Source organism: Tachypleus tridentatus, chromosome 4 (genome assembly GCF_004210375.1).
Source record: "Tachypleus tridentatus isolate NWPU-2018 chromosome 4, ASM421037v1, whole genome shotgun sequence".
In the NCBI taxonomy this organism is placed as follows: Eukaryota; Metazoa; Arthropoda; class Merostomata; order Xiphosura; family Limulidae; genus Tachypleus; species Tachypleus tridentatus.
This window is the reverse complement of record NC_134828.1, coordinates 72,813,199-72,839,324: the sequence shown is the minus strand read 5'-3', so window position 1 is coordinate 72,839,324 and position 26,126 is coordinate 72,813,199. Positions and strand designations below refer to the sequence as shown.

The window sequence follows — 26,126 nt, the reverse complement described above, 5'->3', positions numbered from 1 at the left end:
AATCAAGTTACTGAGAATAAGAATCGAACAGTATTATTTCATTGGATGGGCATGTACTAACTTATTTGTGATGCCAACCTTAGTGAAAGAATTGACTCGTGGCTGTACAATATCCAGTTTTACTAATAGGGTTGGCAGCGTCTAGGACAGTTAATCTATTTAATGTTGATTATTACATTTAGCCAACTTGGTATGAAAATATGATTTATATTTAAGAATGTCAACGGCACGAATATTAAGTTTGAGTATGAGAATATTAGTTGAAAAGTCTTAGATTTCTACATTATATATTTTGTAATGTCTATAAAATATACTGAGTTTCATGGGTCACAGATGGCAGCACTAATTATTGGAAGTGACCCGGGTAGGTTACTATGGTACAACTGAGTGAAGCATGAGAAAGTCTCTCTACAGTTGCTGATGTATGTATTGGTGTAATGTTATGATACATGTATATTGCAATATGCATATATCAATGAGTACACGCCAGAAATCTTGCACAGGTGTACAGAATATTATACAAAATTCTTCATGAACGATGTTTAATACAAATGAGTCAGCTACTGGTAGGCAACGTGTGAATATAAAGAAGATATTTGATCTGTATGCTAATAATTCGAAGCAGGATATTTATTGTGACTATTGCCATGTGAAACAATATTTTAGAAGACAATGTACTATGTTCTATGTATTATGTGTCGATTTTCATTAAAGAGGTATGAATAATGGGTATATTGTTGCAATAGCAAGAAAACACAGTTCGGCCTGTTGTTTTGCTAAGGGTAGCCAGAAATATTTCAATTGGATAGAATTGAAGTATCCTTAAGTAAAATTTACAAAGAACAGCAAGTATTAGGCCCAAGATAATCTTTGTGAATCAAGTATTTTTTTAGATATGACTGAACATCTTCAATACCACAGATTGAAATAGTTGGAGAAGCACACATTTTTCTGAATATTTTCTTCATTCAAATACAACACAAAGTGTGTTTGCAAAGAGTGATGTCAAAAGTATCACCCACGTATTGCTTTGTACTTTGAAACTTGTTTACAGCCACGCTAACATTTATGTGAAAGGTGTCTGAAAAGTAAAACAAAATGTTAGTGTTAATAAATTCGCATAGACATAAACTCGAAATCTGTTCCTACAGATAAGCCAATTTGTGTTACTCACGTAAGTTTGTTTGTTTGTTTGGATGTGATTAAGCACAAAGCTACACAATGGGCTAGCTGTGGTTTGCTCACCACGGGTATAGAAACCCGGTTTGTAGCGTTGTAAGTCCAAAGACATAGTGCTGCGCCATTAGGAGACACTCACATAAATACGAGAGTTTACAATTTTTGTTGGGTTCCATAATAGTCTTAGGAGTTACCATGACAATGAAAATAGCGCATGTTAAATATATTTTTTTTAAGTTTAGCACGAGAGTATCATTTTGTTTATATTGTGCGAGCATTCATGTTAGTTGTTCTTAGGAGCCATAGTCATCGCAGATTTACTGACGTAGCTGTTTATGAATCCTTTGTTGTTAATTTATGTTATGTTACTCAAACCTTCTGAAGTTAGTGCAAGTAAGAAATTAGTGAAAGAAAACGTGAAGTTAAAATGTGTATCAATTTAGTCATAATGGACGATTTCTGAACTGATTTTCACAGCTTTTATTGTAATAACAAAGGTTATGAGAGATCGAGGAGAATAATTTGTCTTGTTAAACGGTGTTCTAAAGTAATTCAATCTAACTGTGTGGACTTTGGCGAGAAAGAGACAATTATTTAAAGCCCTGGATAAATATACGATGACCAATACTGAAAGGAAAGTTTGTACATTCACTTGGCTTATTTTGAATATATTATTTGTTGTTGAAATTTATCACCAACAACTCACATATACGTAATGTAAAAAAATGGCCTCTATAATACTGATAGCAGACAGTACATATAAATAGCAGTTAAGTATATTTTACTGTTGTTGTTTTCGAATTAAGCACAAGGCTACACAATGGGCTACCTGTGCTCTGCCCACCACGGGTATCAAAACCCGACTTTTAGCGTTGTAAGTCCGCAGACATACCGCTGAGCCCACTGGGGGCGTATATTTTACTACCCAATGAACTCTGGGACACAGCACGTAAACAGGTATAAGAGATATATGTTCTTACTGGTGACATACAAGGGAGTACATGTGGAAATGTTACTTGACGCCAGCAATAGTTTTAATCTCTGCTTAAAAAGTTTAAAAGAAATAATCATTGTAATCAGTCCATTAAAACTTTAATCTACACACATTTTATCATGTTTTGTAACCAATCATAGTTAAACTAAGTTTACATTTTCAATTATGACTCTTCCTGTTTAAACTTTTCTGAATCCTCAGGGTGACATTACGTCTACCATGTTTCTTTCTTTCTTTCTTACACTTAAAATGCTTAACTGCTTGAAATTTGGCGTTTGCTACATAATATATAGTGTTTTAAAATATGTAAGCCGTGGGGGTGTATAATGTGACGGTCAATCCCACTATTCGTTGGTAAAAGAGTAGCCCAAGAGTTGGCGGTGGGTGGTGATGACTAGCTGCCTTCCTTCTAGTCTTACACTGCTAAATTAGGGACGGCTAGCACAGATAGCCCTCGAGTAGCTTTGTGCGAAATTCCAAAAACAAACAAACAAACTTTAAAATATGTATGATGTTGTTTAATATTTGTGTACTATGTAAGGCTGATAATTTTTACAAATATTTATGGCGAAACATTGTTTTTAGAAAACATTACAACTATTTTCTTTTGTTTCAGTTGTTATTGTATGTCTACAATAATGCACATACACAAAATAGTTATTTTTTAAAACAAAACTAACACTCTTGTGATTGTAAATCATTATACTTGTCATAAGACACTATGTTAGGCCTATCATATTTCAAACACTACATTATCAATATAGGCCCTGAGACATTTTTAAGAATTAATCACACTACATCCACCATATCAACTGCAGTGACTTTTTTTTTTTTTTTACAAGCCTCTTGAAGAGGCCTCATAATCACATATATTACATACAAAACAAGTACAACAATCAAATACACAGTTATACGTATGCAACTGAATGCACCTAATACTATGTTTAATTGCTCATATTAAAGGACACACGATAAAGTAACGTTGTGAACAAGGAAGAACAAGTTTACAATAAAACTGTAAGAAGGAATTGACATCATTATGAATAACATATCTGGAATAATCAAAACTTATTTTCTTTCTTAACTCACTCTTATAAAATAACAACAGATTTAAATGGATATTTTTGGCTAAACAAATTTTCCTAACAGTTATTATACAATATTTAGCTAATGTAATCAAAAACATACACTGTAGGCTGTCATCTTTTCTTATTCCTTCTAGCTAGCCCTATACAAGAATTCGCCGTCTCTGATTCATTGGAACTGATTTTTGAATTATAAAGGAGATAGTGTCGAAAACTAACGTCCATAAGGGTTGAACCATTGGACACAGGCAATATAAATGTCTCACTGTTTCAGTGTCTTTACCACGAAGTGTATATAAACCAGTATCATGTTTTTGCATATGAACAAGTTTATTGTTCGTCATTAAAGCATTGTGATAAAATAAATAATCCACATCAGCAAAGACAAAGCCTTTAAATGGGTGATAAGTATATTTATGTATTTTTTTTCCAGTTAGTATCTCTTAAAATATCTTTCCATGCAGTAATTTCTTCAGTAGCGGGGATGGAGTTCTCGTATATTAACTTAATCAGTTTTTAACAGGAAGATCATGTAAGTGGATAACATTTTCACCATCTGAATCACACATCTCAAAAATAAATTTTGTCGTACCTGTAACTGGGAAATATCTCTTTTTCCAACAAGTCTTTCCATTTTTCTGGAATAGCATCATATAACTTTTTGTAAAAACTACAGCCACACGTTTTGCTCAGTTGAGAGCTGTTCAGATATGTTATGTTTGGATCACCATTTGTATACATCATTTATTACAACAACAATTATTATGGTGTGAAAGTCTTTTATAAGCTGGCGAATGATCATAATTAATTATGCTTGTCACAAATCATTCCATGAGGCCTATTATATGTCTTATTAGAATTAGAATTAATTACAATCATACTTCGCCAGCTTGTAAAAATAATTAATTTGTATTAATTGTTGTTATAATTATTACATATTTGCTGTTCTGATAACAATATACTCATTTTCTCGTCGGTTCGTATGAATTCGTGTATATATATATATATATATACATATAACGGAAGTATGTAACTATTAAAAATATGAAATAAATAAATAAATAAAATAATTTTTTAAACTAATATTGACAAAAATTTTAAACTTGTATATACAGTGTATTCTAACTTCTTTCATTTTCATTAATTGCTTCTATTGATTATTAATCTACACTTACTTAAAAAGTCGCCACTAAAATATTATAAAACACGAATTATCAGTAAAAGCACAAACAGCACTCGAATGGGCATTATTTCACCAGATATATTTTGGTAATTTTCTCTCTAATAATTATCTTCTTCTAATAACTAAAAAAATGTTTTTTTTTCTGTTGTTCGAGTATTGATAAGTTTACTAATAAACAAAAATACAAGTTTTTCTTAACTTAAGCAATTTTCATGGAATTTATAACTAATTGTACTTAATAAGTGTGAATATATTTACATAATTTCTTATATACAAGTACTCCTGTAACTTTAAAACAAACATAATATAACCAAAAAAGGTTTATCATAAACTAATAAGTCATCGAAAAATACTATAAAACATTCTTAGGTTTATGCCTTATCCCAGTCTTTGTAATTTTTGTATATGAATCCTTTGTTCTACACTATAAGAATTTTGGATAACCACTTTCTTGGAAACCATTTTACTTGCTTTACAGTGACTTACGTATGAAGCATTCTCAGATTGTTTGTTTGAAGTTAAACACATATCTACACAATGAACTATCTGTGCCCTGTTATTCACGGAAATCAAAACCGGGTTTCTAGTTTTGTAACTCCGCAGGCATTTAATAACAGAAATATCAAACAGAACATTTGCAAAATCATTTAAATAAAAAAACCGATTCTTAAGATGTGTGAGAAATACGATCACCTCTGCCCAGCTTCTTTAAGTGAAACAATCTTAATTAAAGATTAAAAAACACACCAAAGTGCACAATTTTGTATACACGCAAAAAACTAACATTAACATAAATAACAAACTCCCTTTAGTAAATGCCAATCTAATACACCATGCATAAAATAGCTCCACGGAAAACGAGGCTCTTGAAACTTCATGCCATTTAAGCAAACTTCCATAATTTACTTGGAACTCCTGATAAAAATTTATGGTGTTATTGTAAAGCACAGTGAGATAGATGGTTTGTCTGTATTCTCATCGAGGTTGAAAGTACTCTTGTGGCAGCTAGTGTTCTATAGGTGCCCATTGTTATTTTTCCTCTTGGGATATGGTTGAAATTCTGGAAGATACAAGTGTCAAAAACGTCTTTTTGAGCTTAAGGATAAAATGGAAATCTCAGAGGTAGGAAAACACCTGATGCCATCATCACGTTGTGATGGCACATCCTCCCATAAGACAAAATACTAAGCCTCTAGTCTTCCCAGCTTTCCTTGAATGGCATTAACAGTGTTAACAAGAGAGTAAGCGAAGATATACCTCGAATAGCTTTGCGCGAAATTTAAACCATACAAAGAGAGTTGTTGAATCACTTGCAGGATTGGTTCTTCAGGAGTCGACAAAGTTTATGACATCAAGGTTACCACAGTGGAGACAACCTCAGGTTGTGATATACGAGTCATCTACAGTTGAAGGAGGGTGCACAGAAGGTTTAACCTAACAATAGATGCAGTGATTTCTACCATACCCAATGCAATCTTTCACATCAATCTCTTTGGCCCTAGTTTATGAAATTATCAGTCTCTTTATAAAACAAGAAGTTCTGTGTGTCTTGGAGAAAGTTGGTGACTTCATAGTTAGAAGAATTCATAATAAATCAAGAAGGCTCAGAAGTGAAGATAAACATAGCACCAGGAGTAGAAACAGGAGATTCACTGGTTAGTCAAAGAAGAGAGACTGACAGTGCCAAAAACTTAACCTTAAATAGAAAATGTCCACACTTAAGTGCAAGGTTGGACGAATTCTAATTGATCAACTGCTCTTCTGAAAGCATAAGTTAAAGAGGGCATAATGTAGGTTTACAACCAAAAATTATTACATCAAACACTAATTAGACACCGTTTCTGTGGGATTCCTATGTACTCACACACTTTGTTTCTCTAAAGAATATGTACGCCGAAAACATTATAACTTTCCAGTCCGAACACTTCTATAGCACTTTGTGGAATATATTGCTCTTCATTGTCCCTTTTGGACAACTATAACACATACTATACTCTTCAGCCATAGCCTAACCTCATTCTTTTCCCTACTGTTGTGTAGACAGCATCGAGTAGAAAAACTTGAGTTATGCTCAACTAGTACTTTTGACTGTTAGCCTTCACCACTGTTTCCGTTGTTTTAACTTGGGGATTCCCTTTTATTTACAAATTTTGAAATAATTCTTAGCGTGCTCTCAAAGGTTTTCATCACATGGGCATCACATTTATATTGTTCACAGTACATTTAAAGATTGCATTCCTATGCTTTAATACTGTACCATGTAATAAAACAATCTAAAGACAACATACAGTAAAACTGCCTCCTTATCATTAAATATTTCAATATGCATAATTGATAATTTTTTATCACTACCATTAAAACACTAAGTACATCAAGATTATATTTTATATAATATCAGAGTTATTGTCTATTAATTTAAGTTACTACTGATAATTTAACTAGTCATTGGTATTTTAATTGAATATAATCCACGTATATCTTGCACTACTATATATATATATATATATGATAAACACTAAGTAAGACTGTGTTCTTTAAAACTCCAGGGTAAAGTGTGATTTTTTTTCTATCATTTGTAATGTGAATACTTTTGTTACTTTTACTTCTTTTATATAAATTCACTGCTCGCCTAGTGTTTTGGTTTTAAAACATTATCTTTAGTTGCATCAATGAAAATTACATTTTTCAACGTTCTCGAGAACATTCATTACAACTGGTCTCATAAATTCTTAACATTTAGATCAAATCATGTCTCAGTGTCCTCATTGCTTCTAATTCTTATACTCTTTTTGTAACTAATACATTCTTGTTACAAAACATTCATGAATGACGTGATGTAACACTATGTAACAAAATTTTTACTTTCTCCTGTTCCTGGACAGAAAGTGTTATTTCCCAATCGCTTATGACTAAAGTAAATGGAAAACACCTATTTTTCTCTTCAAAGTTTGCTTTTGTGACCTGGGTAATGAAAGTTTCAAATTTATCAATTTTCCAGAACATTCCAGGTAGATTCAGTGCTGAGTAGCTGATAGTGAATTTTCTCGAACTTACAAGAATTTTCAAGAACTTTCTTGAATGTTGTAGAACTATCTTACATATGAAGACACCGCTAGACATCAAAGGTTTGAAAAGTGTCCGAGGGCTAGAAATAACTCAAAGGTTGTTTCATCTGTCAGCCAAGAAAAATTTTCCGGAGCTAAATCTTTTTGGTGATCTTACAAGCTCTAGAAGAACTAGCTGACATCAACCATCATGAAGAGACTAGTGACAGCTGTCAAATGATTAGCCTCAAGAATTGCACTATCACACCAGACCATCAACAAAAGGGGCCTCAACATTAATACAATCTGCAATTATGGACCTACACGCAGATGATGATCCTGTTGCCAGAAAATATAGAGTTGTCCTTCACACCCCTCGTTGGGATGAAAATAATGTAATCTTTTATTGCAACAGATCCAAGAGTTAAAACACTACTGCCAATAACAGCCAACCAAAAAGATGATTGACAGCAGAAATATTGAAATGTTCCATTTGAGAAAAAGGTGACCCAACTCAAAAATGGCTGACAAAGATGCAAAAAGCCCTTCTGATGGCCTGAGAGACATTTTACCGAACCATCTATGTGTTGGAGGACCAGATGTGAAGGCTTCCGTAGATGAATAACTCCACATTCTTTGTAATTTATATAAATGTGTATTTCCCCTTTCATTTATTTTCATTTACTTGTGTAATTTATTTTTGTTTTGTGTTTATCTGTCACTTTCAGTTGTATGATAAATAATTTCAAATAATCATGTCATCATTAAGTTTTTTATTAGTCACTTAGTGACATAGTACATACTATGCAAATTTTATTTTATGATGCACTCATATAACTGTGAACGTTTCATTTGATTATGTTTTGTTTTGTTTAAAATAAAACCCTTGAGGTGCTTTGAAGAAAAAAAACTTTATTTTACTTTGTATGTGTATTTGTTAAGGTTTTTAAAATATTGATTTTTAAATGTATTATTAAAGTATGTTTTGTTTATCGTGTTCCTTTTATATTGCTAGTTATACCCTTCTAAAGGGCTGTTCATTTTTATATCTTATGTATTTTATTTTTGTTAAAGAGTTTTAACTTATTTCCTATTATTGTTAAAGGGTTTAGTTATAATGAATTTTGGTTTTCCATCACATCTAAACAGAGATTGTTTATAATTGTTAAAGAGTCGTTTGTTTTGTTACATTGCATTTTTCACGGTTTTGAAAAGGTGTTTTTCATGTATTTTTTACACTTGTTGAAGCTTACTTTGAAGGAGTAAGATAGTTATTGTGGTTTATCGATCAATGTATGAATTAAAGTTTAATTGATTTACATTATTAAATCTAGAGACCTGTAATTAGGTAAGAGAAAAGAAATGTGATGTGTAAGTGTAACATACATTTTCTGCCTGGTAAATTCGCATGTAAAATTGTTGGAAATTCTTTCGTGCACAGAGAGTATGCTGATCTCCCAATATAAAAAGTCAGTTAAGGAAATACGCTTCTTCTAATTCAAGTTACACATGAAAGTGGGTCACTCCACCAAGGCATCACACAAACTCTCTAGCAGTAAAGATTGCTAAAACTTCGCACATGTACCAACAAAGACAGGGGTCTTTTTTCTTTTTTTTCTGGCAAGTTTGAGTATCTATCGAGTACATAACATTATGTAACAAAATTTTTACATTTTCTTGTTCCTGGGCAGAAAGTGTTATTTCCGAATTGCTTATGCCTAAAGTAAACGGAAAAGACCTATTTTTCTCTTCAAATTTGCTTTTGTAACCTGGGAGCGTATAACGAAAAATGATGGGAGACTATACTTAGGGGCTAATACGTGAAAGTGATTTACAGTCTCAAATCTCAAAATTACTCACTTCTAAACATTTTTGCTCATTTTTGTATAACTTTAGTATAAATACATGTAAATCTTGACTCCTATGTTGTTTTATGTACCCCTTATGTAAATGAAAATGTGCAGATTTGTCCGTTTTTACATAGAAAATAGGTTAATTTCTAAATTTCGTTATTCAGGTCACAAAAGCAAAGTTCTAAGGGAATAATGGCCATTTTCTGTATTTTTACAACATAAGCAATTAAGAAATAACACTTACTATCCAGGAACAAAATTTGTGTTACATAGTGTTATCTATTCTTGCACCAAAGCAGGAGACTAACATTTCTGTACAAACCGACCTTGTTGTATGTCTATATAAAGTTTGTTTTTCAGTTATATATATATATACATACAGAGAGAGAAAGAACTGCATACAATATTAGTAACAGACAAAGGACTGTATTAAGAACACGAAACTAGAATAATAAGATTTTGCATTAGGTTTGTTAGGATCTAGAGGAAACACCACACCACTTTAGGTTTGAAACCAGTAAAAATCATGATTCATGTTGACGTCTAAAGTGAGTATTAATCGTTTTTTTTTCTCTCTTTTTAATGATGGACACATTTAGACTTATGCTGGATTTTGCCTGTTGTGTAAAATAAAGATTGTAATTGTGTGCAAGTTTGTGTCCAATATCTTCCTTTTGTGTTAAACGCAGTTTAGAACAAAGAAATCTAGACATCAGTTTCACAGTACATTCTCTAGCTAGTTTTAAGCTATTCTGGATCTGAGCAAAATTGGTGAACCTGAGAAAGCCACAATCATTTCGTACATCCGTACTACTGTAAAAAAACAAAACAGAAGGTTATAACCACTAATAAAATGACTACTAGAGGAGATGAACAAACGAAATCACGTTACAGAAAAATCATATAAATGTTATTTTTATCACATGCCAAAAACATTCCACATTATGCACTGTTAACGAGAGTAGCCTCTCCGTAGATTTATGGATGATGAATAACCTTTCTCAATGCGATACATTTTATTGAACCAATTTAGTAGTTTTTCGTGATTGCCTACTTCAAAATTTGATGCATTTCTATAGTCGATAAATACATACAAATACATTTCAAAGCGTAACTAAAACAATTGAATAAAATGTCTGCCACTTGAAAATTCGTATATTGGGTATGAAATTTTAAAGATCTATTACTTTGAAAAACCTTTTTTCTTCAAAATATCAGTTTTGTTGACAGAGAGTAATGATCGAAGATAATTTTTCTAAGTAGGTCATAAAGAAAGGCAAACTTTTATGTTTAGGCTTCGTTTCCATTTTTAAATATGTATTTTTTATTAGCTATTTTAATCAATTGATTTTTGATTTTTTGAATTTTACGCAAAGCTACACGAGGGCTATCTGCGCTAGCAATCCCTAATTTAGTAGTGTAAGACTAGAGGGAAGGCAGTTAGTTATCGCCACTAACCACAACTATTGGGCTACTCTTTTACCAACGAATAGTGGGATTGGCCGTCACATTATAACTCTCCCACGGCCGGAAGGACGAGCATGTTTGGTGTGACGGGGATTCGAACCCGCGATCCTCGAATTACGACTCGAGTGTCTTAATCACCTGGCAATGCCGAACCCTGTGCAGAATGAACCAGAAACTTAGCATTTCTTATACAGTACTCGCTATCAGTTTCTGGATATTCAAATTCCGTTATAATTAAAGAATGATAAATGTAAAAAAAATCTAATTGAAAAATTTCGAAAATATTTTTCCAGTGAATTATCAAAGTTAAAACAATCGATGTACTTAAACAATGAGTCTATTACCGCGTGAAATGTTTGTTTGTTCGTTGAATATTGCTCAAATGTACTCGAAGGACACCTTTGTGCTTTTCTTATTAGTAAAGCCACATCGGTCCATCTGCTGAGCCCACCGAGGGAAATCGAGCTCCTGATTTTGGCGTTGTAAATCCGTAGACTTACCGCTGTACTAGCAGGGAGCGAAAGACATCTACGCTAGCCGTCTATAATTTAGAAGCGATAAACTAGAGGGAGGATAGCTAGTGAACTTCACCCACCTCAACTACTGGGATACTCTTTACTAAATAAAATTGGGATTATCCATCACACTATAACGTCCCTACTTCTGAAAAGGCGAGCATGTTTAATGACAGTATTATGAGTCGAATGTTCTAACCATTAAGCCTTTATAGGCTCATCTACATAAAACAGTAGTTTAAATACAGTAATAGCTAAAATTATGCAGTCATAAGCAAAGACTTTGTAAGTGTTTGTTTTTCTAGCTTAAATCCTTCAGGCACCAATAACTCGTTCTGTGAATAATAATCTATCATTTAGCCTATTGACTGTCTATTTAATTAATCTCGCTGAAAATAAGTTATTAATGTTTACTCTTTTCGTAATATTTAACTCCGAGTATTGTGATTAGTGAGAAAAATGATAATTAATGTCATTTAGTTCTAGCACATAAAACTCAGTTAGCTAAAGGTAAGAGAGAATTGCAGAAATGTCTTATCTTCATCGGTCGAAACAGCCCTTTTGTTTTAAGATCATTTGCCATCATTGGTCAAATTGCGGTTGTGTGAATCATTAAAAGTTTTCAGGTTTTAATAAAAACTCATAAGTCTATCCGACAAAAGTCATTATAGAACAACCCAAAAAGGAACCTCTGTCACTTTCAAATTTTTTTAGGTTGCCTATAAACCCAGTTTTGTTTCCTGTACTACTGACTAAGTGATTAATTCTATCACGTTTACTTGCATCCCACGTTTTACTTATTTACTTGTGGTGTTGCAATGATTGCTCAACTTTACGTAATTGTAGTGCTCATTACAGAGCCAAAGGAAGAATCCCATACTTTCCTTTCTGTAAAAACTGGACAAATAAACTATAAGATTTTTAATAATCACTTACACTAGAGCATTTTGTAAATGTTCTTAATACAAGAATGTGGATATAAATGTTTTCAAACGAAATGTCTTTCAGTCTAAAGTGGGTTTAATTTCCATTCCTCGGTATATATATATATATATATCCTTCGGTAACTGAAGAAAATCATTTACATGAATCTAAAATCAACGGTTGACAAAATCTGTTCGCAACTTTAAAGATATTTTAGAAGTGTACGAAGTAAGCTTACTTCGTAAGAGTGAATCTTTTTTCGGGTATATCCTACTCGGTTATCTATTATCTTCGGAAATGCCTATTAAAGGAAAATTGTCTCCTCTTCTGCTATAGTGCTATTTGTAACACAGTGATGACGATAAAATCCACCTGTAGAGAAAAATATATATGTAAAAACGGATGGTTTGGGTTGAGAATTTTTTTTTTATGTAGAGGAGCGAACAACGTTTCTCTACATAAAAAAAAATTTCTCAACCCAAACCAGCCGTTTTTACATATATATTTATCTGTAACACAGTTCCTAAAACCAATAGAGCGTGATGGGTGATGTAGATCTCATGTGGAAGGCATGATATACCAGGGTATACATAATATTATCTACTTTCTGGAGGAAGATTCGGTATGTACTTTGAAATGTATAGATAGGTTATCGTTTTAGTCAGACTTTTTCAATTCTATTTCCTTCTTATAACCCCACAATGTCCTGTTATGTTCCGATTAGCAAGTTGGTTTGCATATAGCTTATTTTTTCGATAAAACTAAATTTATTTAATATAAAGTGACTAGAAATGCTTGTTGAGATAATTCACTGGTATTTTTTTTTTCAGAATAGTTATGAATAAATGTAAAATATGCAGCCAACGCAATCCTTTGGGTCAGAATGTATATGCAATATGACGATCCACTGGGCCGTTTACAACCATATTTTGTCATTCCATGTGTAATTTCGACAGGTAAAATGTCTTTGTGTTTTTTTTCTGTAAGGAAAGGACACTGAATGTAGTGCACTGTTGCCAAAAATCTTTGAATATCGATGCAATGCATATTAGAGTACTTAAATTTGCTAAGCTGCCGTAGGAATTTTTCCCACTGGATGCAACCGTTCCTTGTTATTTTACTAAGCGCAAGAAAAGACTACTATCAAATTGAGTGTTGATTGATAGTTGTAATTTCTGTAAGGAGTCAAAGGAGACACATTTAGCTTATTCGACATGGTACAATAAAATAATTCAAATATCCAATAGCGACATAAAATATATAAACACATACACACACACAAACAACGAATACATACTGAAACGCGCTCCTATTTTTATGTATATTTTCTCTCGTGTTCCTATTTTTCAAATATTTTTTTCCACTAGTAGACTGAGAACGTTTTATTTTCCGTAAAAGTTTGTTTGTTTGCAATTTCGCGCAAAGCTACACGAGGGCTATCTGCGCTAGTCATCACCATCCACCGCCAACTTTTGGACTACTCTTTTACCAACGAATAGTGGAATTGACTGCAACATCATAACGCTCATACGCGTGTTTTGTGTGACGGGGATTCAAACCCGTGACCCTCGGATTACGAGTCGAACGCCTTAACCCACCTGGCCATGACGGGCCCATTTTCCGTAAAATTTATTCACATAAAAAGAATATTTTTTCAGCCTGATCGTTCAGTGCATACGAAGGCTGACGGATCGATGTTGATCTGAAATTTTAGGAATTACAGAACATGAATATTTTTCTTGTAATATAATAAATTTTCCATTTTGCATTTTAGGATGGGTATTCCAGCTATATAATTCAAAATTCTATTAGTTTTAACCGTGAAACTGTTACATCGGGTGCAAATTTTTTCTCTTGGTTTTTGATTGAGAGAGCTAAATTTTCATTTGACTTGTTTCAGCGTGATTCAGGTTAAAATTCAGTCACTGTTGTACTCAATTATGCTTTCAGTTCAGATTTCCTCAGTGGTTTATTGGTAATTCGCAGACTTAAGAACGCAAAAAATCGAGTTTGGATATCACGTGGATGACGGAACACAGATAGCTCATTATGTAGCGTGGCCCGGCATGGCTAAGCGTGTTCAGGCGTGCGACTCGTAATCTGAGGGTCGTGGGTTCGCATCTCCGTCGCGCCAAACATGCTCGCCCATTCAGCCGTGGGGGCGTTATAATGTTACAATCAATCCCACTATTCGCTGGTAAGGGGGCGTTATAATGTTACAATCAATCCCACTATTCGCTGGTAAAAGAGTAGCCCAGGAGTTGGCGGTGGGTGGTGATGACTAGCTGCCTTCCCTCTAGTCTTACACTGCTAAATTAGGGACGGCTAGCACAGATAACCCTCGAGTAGTTTTGTGCGAAATTCAAAACAAACGATCAAATCATTATGTAGCTTTGTACTAAAAACAAACAACCACCAATCTTAGATTTACCTTTCGAATTAAATTTTCATTCACCTTCATTTCATTATATTAAGTTATTAATAAAAACGTTTTAAAAGCTGTGCTGGTCCTAAACTTAGTTTTATTCATCGCTTCCGCTTGGTGGGACAAATTGATGGACACTGTTGTGCTTGGAAACTACAGTGAAAATAGATTTGTTTTTTTTTCTAATTAGAACGCTTTGTCTTATCCCTTCAAAATTTAAGAAATTGCCATTAGAGGATCTGTAAGGAACATTCTAAATAAACGAACATAGAAAAAAGAAATGTTAAGTCAGCCTTAAGTGCGTGCTATATTAATGAAATATCGTGTTTTTTGCTTATAAAACTTCATATAATTATTTAGTTGCAACAGAAAGTACGCATGTTTCAAGGTTTTAGTAAAACCTATAAAACAGCGTATCCTCAACATCACACATGTTCAAGTACTCTAATCATTGACTTACTTTATCGTATGTCACACACATGTATATTTTATATACGTTTGTATGTACAAGCATAGAATATATGCTATTTTGTTCTGTTATTTACGCGCAACTGATGTAGCTCTTATTTACGAGACAAACCTTAATATTATAATATGCATATCACAGTTTTAGAATGATGGATGTTAGCCAACTCGTGCGAGCAGAAAAAAAAGTGAAAAGTAGTTTTATAAGCATATATTTGTTCATGTACATGCGCTCTGTTTTATGTGTCTGAGTTATAATTACACAAACCCATACGTGAATATTTAGAAAGACTGTTTGTTACAGAACAGAAAAACGTTAAGCTATCTGTTGTGTTTACTGTGAGGAATCGAACCTCAGATTTTAGAAACGCGTGAATAGAGTGATAAAATGATGAGTTGTTATTGTGTCGACAGTTTTTGTTCATCTGTAAAGAATTGTGGTGTCACAGTTTTATTTCCGTTTTTGCTTGTTTAATGAAATAAATTAATTCACACATATACACACAATATATATATATATATGTATCTTTCTGACGTCGCGTCTGAACGTCTCTAGAAAGGCTGGTTTGTCCGGTTTATTCTATGTCCTATCCTGCCAGATGGCATTTCATGAGCCAACCCTTACACTCAGCATTGTCTACAGGTGTACAATGATTTATTTTTAATGATCTTCCAAGCATGCTATATAAAAGTTTTTGTAGGAACACGATGGAAGTATATTAAAGAGAAACACACACGCAGTAACATAATAATCGAAATGATTTATTTTAAGAATATATGGTTAAATAAATGCCACTAAAACACTCGGCGTAGGGCAACACCACTTCAGCATCAAAACATTCTGTACCTGACCATTGTCAGAATTTTAAAGTTGCTTTACTGTTATTATTCATGACGTTATGTTGGCACGGCCTCGCGTGATGTAGCCGTCCGGCTGGGAAGGTAGTCACGTGACCTGTCTGGCAGGATAGGGTTATTACTTTCTTCCACAAATTTGAATAGAGGCAAGCAGCTAGGTGTGTAGTAGTTGTTTACTTCATACATACACACACTGACGCGCGGTAGACTCCATGACGGATTCGCCGACACAAAGTAAGTTTAAATATTGAATGAATGAAAACAAAAAAAATTTCCTTCGTTACACTTAAATTATTTGACTTGCCTGTGAGTTATCCCCATCGGTTTGATGAATGTAGAGGGCGCTCTCGGACTTTTGGACATTGGACAAACCGCCTTATTATGCACGATGAACACCACTTCAACCCTTTGGGCCCTTACGGTTTATCTAGAATACAGACTACATCGCGCAGGTGATGCCTTGTAACCATGTTCATGAGTTTGATTGGCTTCAAATGAATGTTTCGTTTCTGTACAACTAGGCCTACACACTGGTGGACATCAGAATCAATAAGCTTCAACAAATTGGAAACTAATACCTAACAGGGAATTTGAATGTGGCACGGTATTTAGCTATTTATTTATTATCGATAAGTCTGTTCTTCTGGTATTCTTATCAACGATTATGGCCGCCGCTAATTGATCTGCACATACAGGCGATATAAATGCATAGTTTTAGAATATTACTATTTTCAATGTTAATTGTTTCTCTATGTGTGAGCATTATCTTGCATGAAGCATTTGATATCTTTTACTATAAATGCACTTAATTGTTTTCAGTGTTTATTTGATTTTCATTCATGCACGTATACAAGTTTTTCGTATGTATATTTGTTTGTCATTGTAATGAAATCCATCAATTTTGGCTCTTTTAAAGATCCTTTTTTTTTTAAATTGTACCTATTCGTCAAAAATAGTTTAAAAACTACAAGCGGGAAGGGAATATATCAGTAAAATTTCAGCTTTAAATCCAGTTAGAGTGTAGAAAATTTGAAAATATAAAACTAACATAAACTGTTCCTTTATTCTGAACTAAAATGTTTCAGTTTGATATTCAGGTGCAACATCCATTAAAATAAAATGTTTTGGTTTTATGTTTATAGTCAATACTGATGTTTCTTAAATATTTATCATGAAACTCCAATTGATGATACAGCTGCATTGTGCAACAATATCGTCCGACATTTTAAGTTTCTAGTTCTAGAAATTAAATTGCAAGTTTTGGAGACTATGCGACATGTATGTAATATTATTTTAATAGAATTCACTGATATTTGAGCTTATTTTTTCATATAGACGGTTGATACATTAAGAATATTTAAATAATAATTACACATCTTAAACCTAAAATGAAGTTCTTTTTGCGAGACAGAACAATTGTATAGGTGATTTATATCTGGTATTTTTTGTGGCTCCGTTATTTTGTTAACCACCGTATGTGAACAATGATAAACAAAGCTAAGTACTCTGTCCTGCTCAGAACGTTCTGTTCGCCAACAAACAGATTGGAAACTTTAATTTTTTGTTGTAAGTGTATGCTTTAATACAAAAGTTTTTGTTTTGTTTTCTAATAAATTAATGTGTTATTCCTATAGTCCCGCAGACATCTTCGTTAATGTATCCAATTGTGTTGGTTTTTGTTCGTCAGAACTCAGTTTCATTTAATATAGAATCTACAACACATCTCATGCATTGAAACAACACACCAACAAAAGGTTTAGTTATTAACAGACATCACTTCACATGATTAATAAGTACTATATGTTCCTACCATTTTCAAAGAAACGTATTCATTTATGACAAGATTTTGCGCATTAGATATTACTAATATAATTGATCGATTTCAGGTTTATCTGTTTGTTTCTTTATGATGCACTTTTGATTTGTTTGTTTGAAAATTCGAGCAAATTTACAAAAATGGCTATTTGCGTTAGCAGTCTCTAATTTTGGACTGACAGACTAGAAAGAAAACTGTTATTCAACCGCACCTACCCAAAACTCTTAGGCTACTCTAATTGAATTGTGGAATTTGATTAACAATCTTATAATGCATTTACTGCTCCCAAGTGCAGTGCGTGTTTTTACAGCAACGAAACACAAACCATGGATCCTCAGGTTCAGGGTCTGGCTCGCTATCTACTAAGCCACGCTTGACCTAGCTACTTGCTGTTAAGTATATATGATGCTGCAAGCTTGATATATTGTCATGTTCTCATTTTTATAGTTGCTTTTTCTTGTCCCACGCTAGTACAGCGGTATGTCTCTGGATTTACAACGCTAAAATCATGGGTTCGATTCCCCTCGGTGGGCTGAGCAGATAGCCTGATGTGGCTTTGCTATAAGAAAAACAAACACATATGCTTTTTCTTACTTAAAAAGTATATCATTTAATACATTTATGCTGTTATATTAATAACTAATTTTTTTTTTAGTTTATCAAAAATTTGAGGAAGACATGTTTTCTACAATAGAATATATTTCAATGATTAAAATGTCAAGATAAATAATGGGTAATCCTGTCAACAAGCTGCCAATAAAACAATTAAATTCTTAGAAAAAAAATCTTTAAAATGTGGTAAGTGAAAATCAACAATAAACGGTACGTATATGTAAATAGTGTCCGAGAAAGTGAGTGAAATCGATGTTTGTTTAATTTAAACTTAGTAACGGTATTTCGTTTGTTAGTCAGAAGACATAGACATTTACATGTTAATTGTTGCGTTTCTCTATAAGAAACTCTGAAATAAATATTTAAAGCCTGAACACAACGCTTAAAAACTAATTGAATCGCTTGTGTAATCATTAAAAAAATTTAGCAGAGATTTTATCAATTAACTATATAAACGTCAACCACATTTTAGCATGGAAGTGTGGCTATTATAGATAATACTTAAAGTCTTAGAATAGTGTGTAAAATGAACTGTCGATGGAACCCTGTTTTTCGAAATTGATATGAACACGACTGTTACAAAAACTGCTTCCAAAAATTTAGACTTGATGGACGGGTGTTCATTTCTATACGCGCCTGATTTTTACCTGTTAAAATATAAAAAGGATGATTATACACAAAATTAAACTGTCTTTAATTAAAATGAATTTGATGAGATTTTCTGACTACATCCTGATTTTGTGAAGTAATTTTAGAAATTTAACACGCGTACAATATGAGAATTATTCTATATTAAAACTATATTAATCCAACAAGAACAAAAATAATGTACAGTTCCCGAAGAGTTCTAGCATCAATACAACTCTGGTTAACTACAGATATGTGGTGCTAATCTGGTTAACTAGTCACAATTAGTGCCACTCTAGTTAATCAGCTACATTTAGTGCTATTCTGGTTAACCAGCCACATATAGTACTACTATGGTTAATCAGCCAACCACGCTTCACGCTATCCTGATTAACCAACAACATTTAGTACCATTCTGTTTAATCGTTCACATTTAGAGCTACTCAAGTTAATCAGCCATAGTTAGTGCCACTCCAGTTACACAACCACATTTATTGCCACTCTAATTAATCAGTAGCATTCAGTGCATACAGGCCCGCCGACAGGGGACAGCAAATAGGGCAACTGCCCAGGGGTCAAGGCGAATGAAACCTCGTTCTGCCCTAAAATCTGTAAAGCATCTTTATACTATACCTTAATTCAATCTTAGAAAGCAACATTTTGGGCTTATTTCTTTATATAAACGATTGATACATTCAGAATATTTAAATAATAATTTGAGTAATAATTAACAAATATTTGTTACGTTATAGATTGTTACTTTTGTTAACGTTTTTCCGTTACACTGTGAGTTAATAATGGTTGCTACTATGATTTTGTCTTCTTCATGTGTTGTTACTGTACTGATTTAGAATCTTCTTTTCAATATGTTTATAATGTTACAAAAGGTCCCGGTGAGAACGTCTACCCCACCGGTTATACTGGCTCTCGACGCTCCTAAGTGCTACTCCAGTTAACCGATAATATTTAGTTTCACTTTGGTTATCCAGTAACACTTAATTCTACTCTAATTAACCAGCCACATTCAGTGCAACTTTGGTTAACCAGCAACGTTTAGTGCCAATGTGGTTAAGAAGCCACATTTAGTGCAACTATAGATAATCAGACACCTTTAGTGCTACTCTAGTTAATCAAACACATTTAGTATGCAAAAACGGCTCGTTTGGGTTGAGAAAATATTTTACATAGAAGAGCGAACAACGTTTCGACCTTCTTCGGTCATCGTCAGGTTCAAGATACATTTACTGCTACCCTAGTTAACAAGCCACATTCAGTGTAACTTTAGTTAACCAGCAACATTAGTGCCACTATAGATAATCAAACACCTTCAATACTGCTCTAGTGAACCAACCACATTTAGTATTATTCTAGCTTATCAGCAATACTTAGTGCCACACTAGTTAAGCAGTCCCATATAGTGTCACTCCAGTTGAAGAGTCAAATTCAGTGTCATTCAAGATAAGGAGCCACATTTAGTGCCACTCTGGCTAATCAGCCATATTTAGAGCTACTCTAATTAATCAGCCACATATAGTGCCACTTTGGCTAATTAGCCATATTTAGTGCTATCATGGTTAAGCAATAACATTTAGTGCTTACGAGCCTTCCGACAGGGGAGGATAGGAAAGGCAACTGCCCAGGATACCGGGCGAATGAAACCTTGTTCTGCACTAAAGTCAGCCAAAGATTTTCAGTCTATATTTTCATTCAATCTTTAAAAGCAATGTTTTTGGCTCTTTCTGCACATAGACGCTAAATACACTAAAAATGATTTGAATAATAATTTGAGTAATAATTATTAAATATTTGTTACTTTATACATTATTACCTTTGTTAACGTTTGTCGTTTAGACTGTGAGTTAATAATGGTTGACACTATGATTTTGTCTTCTTCATGTGGTTGTTGTTATACTGATTTAGAATCTTCTTTTCAATATGTTTATAATGTTACAAAAGGTCCCGGTGAGAACGTCTACCCCACCGGTTATACTGGCTCTCGACGCTCCTGAGTGCTACTCTAGATAACCGGCAATACTTAGTTTTACCCTTGTTAACCAGTGACACTTAACTCTACTTTAGTTAACTAGCCACATTAAGTGCAACTTTGGTTAACCAGCAACATTTAGTGCCACTGTAGTTAAGAAGCCACATTTAGTGCTATTCTAGTGAATTAAACACATTTAGTGTTCTCTAGTAAACTAGATACATTTACTGCTACTCTAGTTAACCAGCCACATTCAGTGTAACTTTGGTTAACCAGCAACATTAGTGCCACTATAGATAATCAGACACCTTTGGTGCTATTCTAGTAAATCAAACACATTTAGTGTTCTCTAGTTAACTAGATGCATTTACTGCTACTCTAGTTAACCAGCCACATTCAGTGTAACTTTGGTTAACCAGCAACATTAGTGCCACTATAGATAATCAGACACCTTTGGTGCTATTCTAGTGAATCAAACACATTTAGTGTTCTCTAGTTAACTAGATGCATTTACTGCTACTCTAGTTAACCAGCCACATTCAGTGTAACTTTGGTTAACCAGCAACATTAGTGCCACTATAGATAATCAAACACCTTTGGTGCTATTCTAGTGAATCAAACACATTTAGTGTTCTCTAGTTAACTAGATGCATTTACTGCTACTCTAGTTAACCAGCCACATGCAGTGTAACTTTGGTTAACCAGCAACATTAGTGCCACTATAGATAATCAGACACCTTTGGTGCTATTCTAGTGAATCAAACACATTTAGTGTTCTCTAGTTAACTAGATGCATTTACTGCTACTCTAGTTAACCAGCCACATTCAGTGTAACTTTGGTTAACCAGCCACATTCAGTGTAACTTTGGTTAACCAGCAACATTAGTGCCACTATAGATAATCAGGCACCTTTAGTGCTACTCTGCTACTCTACACTAGTACTCTAGTACCACACTAGTTAAGCAGTCCCATATGGTGTCATTCCAGTTAAAGAGCCAAATTCAGTGCCATTTAAGATAAGGAGCAACACTTAGTGCCACTCTGGCTAATCAGCCATATTTAGAGTTACCATAGTTAATCAGCCACATTTAGTGCCACTTTGGTTAATTAGAAATATCTGGTGGTACCATTGTTAAACAATAATATTTAATGCTTACAACCCGCCGACAGGGGAGGATAAAGAAGGCAACTGCCCAGGAAACCGGGCGAATGAAACCTTGTTCTGCACTAAAGTCAGCCAAGCATCTTCAGTCTATATTTTCATTCATTCTTTAAAAACAATGTTTTTGGCTTTTTCTGCACATCGACACTAAATACATTAAAAATGATTTAAATAATAATTTGAGTAATAATTAATAAATATTTGTTAGTTTATAGATTGTTCCTTTTGTCAACGTTTTTCGTTTAGACTGTGAGTTAATAATAATTGACACTATGATTTTGTCTTCTTCATGTGGTTGTTGTTATACTGATTTAGAATCTTCTTTTCAACATGTTTATAATGTTACAAAATTCCCGGCGAGGATGTCTACCCCAGGGGTTATACTAGCTCTCGACGCTCCTGAGTGCTACTCTAGATAACCGGCAATATTTATTTTAAGTCTGGTTAACCAGTAGCATTTCGTACTACTCTGATTAGTCAGCTACATTTAGTACAACTCTGATTAGTCACTTACATTTAGTACAACTCTGATTAGTCAGTTACATTTAGTACTACTCTGATTAGTCAGCTATTTTAGTACTACTCTGATTAGTCAGCTACATTTAGCGCTACTCTGATTAGTCACTTGCATTTAGTACAACTCTGATTAGTCAGTTACATTTAGTACTACTCTGATTAGTCAGTTACATTTAGTACTACTCTGATTAGTCAGCTACATTTAGTACTACTCTGATTAGTCAGCTACATTTAGCGCTACTCTAGTTAACTAACAACATTTAGTACTGCCGGTCATATTTAGTACTACTCTAATTAACGAGGTACCTTTAATGCCACTTTAGTTAACTAGCCACATAAAATGACTAATCTATTTATTATAACTGTCTACTCTTTGCTGAAACATATACAAAAACATAACATATGTATTCTAGCATATTCCGTCAGCAAGTTGCCAGAAATACAGATATCATGAAGAGCCCTGCGGATGTAGGACGTTTAGAGCAACGGGAATACATCGCTTATATCGCGTGCTTTCCGGTTCGCAGTGTGCGAAACAACCCGCCTGAAAGAAACAGAATAGTTTTATTTTCTCCCCAAACTTGAACTACTGCTACACTGCTCAGTTTTGGGTATTGTAATAGACTCACCCCACCCCCGAAATAAGTGCATGCAACATTTACTACTAATGGAATAACCATGAATAAGTGGAAAGACTTGGAGGTTGAGGCGTAATGTTATACACATTAGGGAAAGAAACAGTAGCAGATACTTCGGGAAACATAGCTGGTTTGTCATAATTTCAATTTGTTGGAGCATAAAACCGATCTTAACCCTCTGTTACACATTATAACCTACAGGTAACAAATTTGTCTTTGTTGCTTAATACACATACAAATACGTAAATTCTATAGTTTAATGCTGTTAGTTCTAGGTAACAGTTTAAATAAAAGGGTCACGGGGTCGAATCCCCGTCTCACCAAATATGTTCGTCCTTTTAGCCATCGGGCGTTATCATGTTACGGTCAGTCCCACTATTTGTTGACAGAAGAATAGCCTAGAAGTTGGCGGTAGGTGGTGATAAGTAGTTGCCTTTCCTCTGGTTGTACACTACTAAATTATGGACGGCCAGCGCAAATAGCCCTCGTGCAAGTTTGCGCAAAATTGAAACCAAACCAAACCGGTCTAAATAAAACCAGGGAATAGTATTTTGTTGGTTTTTTACTTGAACAATGTTGTTCAGAAGTAATATATTCATTCATAACTTACTGAAATATATTTCACAAAAACATTTGTTGATGAAAAATTGACCTAGCTAAGTGAGAAATTCGAAGAAAACTTTTCCATAATGCGTGTAACGAGATTAAATCCGGTTCATCAAATACTTTCCTGTGGCGTTATTTTTGTAAGCGCCATAACACAGTATTTTTCATTATCACTAATCAGAGATCTGTGAAATATCAGTACCTAAAACTTAACAAACACCAGCTTGTTCTTTCTGCACTGTATCGATGGGTCAGCCATAATTTCAGTCCAACCTATACGTATTTTTCTGATTTTTAATTAAAAACATCAGGACAATCAAGTACACTACACAGCAGTAATATACTGTAAGATTTAGTAAATGTTAAAGTTTAACCAAGAATGTCAAAAGAAATTAGTTGAAAACAGAAGTGAGTATGAGGAACTATTACACAGTTTAATACAATAAGTGATTAACTGTAATACTTCTACAAGAAGATCATGTTGATGACGATAATTGGCAGATAACCATTAGATTGGCTTTTACTTGCGGTGTCGTTTGTAGTAATATAAACAGAGGGACACACTGAATATTAAAAACAAAAACTGGTTTGTTTCTACAGAAACAAAGGTTTTAATTTAATTATGATGCTAAAAGTATGAATATAATTTTAATGCTTGCGAATGTGTGTGTTTTTCTTATACCAAAGCCAGAATGGGTTATCTGCTGTAACCACCGACAGTAATTGAACCCTTGATTTTAGCATTATAAATCCAAAGACTTACGACTGTCCCGGCAGGGGACATGTATGCGAAACAAACAAAATAGAATTAGAACTGAGGTAACCGATATCCATAATTTCGAACATATGCATCTACCATCTTTATGTCTTTAGGTGTAAAATATGCCAAATATATAATGAAAATAGGTTAAAATGTAAATTTGAAATAATACAAGGAGCAGATCTGAAATAATTTATGAAAGTAGTTTACTCTTTAGAAACATTTATAAACAGATAGTGAGAACGTTGTCTAAAGATACACCACAAATTTTTAATATATCCAATCCTGCAACTTCAGATCTATAGAGAAATGAAACTTTACAACGTTATTCAACAACCAGTGGTCTAACTGGTGATATGCAAAATAAAACAGAGAGAACTAAATTTACCCCCCCCCCCAACGCACATATATTTGATGAATAAAACTATATACAAGTTATTAGTGCTACACGTCGAAAAATCGAAAATTTTGTTTTTAGAGGAAAGAAACTTTCCTCAACGGGGATGTTGTGCTATATTGTTATCCCTATTCCTCCAGTTTGTGATAAGTTTATTTGTTATATTCGTGGGTTTTTTTAATGTTTGCAGGAGAGAGTAGTTCTATGTTGTCTAGTGAAGCTAATACTTTGAGAATATACGAGAGAAGCACAAAAATGTCCGACGAGTTTTGAGTTAGAGAGAGGTTATCACGTTCATTTCTAAACGTCTTGAAGCAGGAGGTTATACAGTATGCGACTAAAGTTGCCGAAAAAAACCTTTTTATTTTTATGTTTAATATGCCTGTCTCCCCTGTTGATCTTTTAACCTTCGAAAGCTTCTATATAGATATAGAGTAAAAGATGTTAACTAGACATCAATACTCATTTAACAAATTCAAGTAACCTGGTGATTGTAATGAAGGAAGGTCTTATTATCTTCCATAAACACTCGATTTATAAGGGTTTCTTTAATTGTAATTTACTTACTTTCGTATCTAAGTTCTTTTCATCAGTTGTCACGAGCCCACGTTTATTTGTTGTTGTTATTAATTTCTGTGGCATTTGGCAAAAGGACAGTTGTTTTAACATGATAACAATTCGTGATAACGAGAAACCCACTTGCAGTAAAAATGTATCTCAAAAAGGCTGGTATGGGTATTAACACTTTTATTAAAATAAAGTATAGAACAATGTTTCTACCTTCGTAGGTCATTTTCAGGTTAATAAAGTTAACTTTAAATGTTTTAATACCCATACCAACCGTCTTAAGATATATTTTAATATGACAACAATTCTTGTTACTTTTTATCATTCAATCGGTCTTTTAGAACTCTGTCTTTCATGTCGCTTAATTAACAGGACTCATAAATAAAAGCAATAAGTTAGACAATGTTTAATATCTGACTGAGAGAATTTGACCTCATTTCGGGAAATTT

At 33.6% G+C, this 26,126-nt stretch overlaps 1 protein-coding gene across 3 annotated transcripts in view; it reads left to right on the top strand.

Moving 5' to 3' along the window:
- The first annotated feature begins 16,080 nt into the window (after nucleotides 1-16,080).
- The window catches only part of LOC143249422 (uncharacterized), a 49,207-nt gene continuing 39,161 nt past the window's right edge, over nucleotides 16,081-26,126 (top strand). The window contains exon 1 of one of the 3 annotated variants that reach the window (XM_076499246.1): nucleotides 16,081-16,226. In XM_076499246.1, the coding sequence (XP_076355361.1) occupies nucleotides 16,205-16,226 (22 nt within the window). In that variant the 5' untranslated portion in view covers nucleotides 16,081-16,204. Of the gene's footprint in view, nucleotides 16,227-16,291; nucleotides 16,597-26,126 lie in introns of those variants that run through there. The other 2 variants (XM_076499249.1, XM_076499248.1) reach the window with 2 other exon arrangements.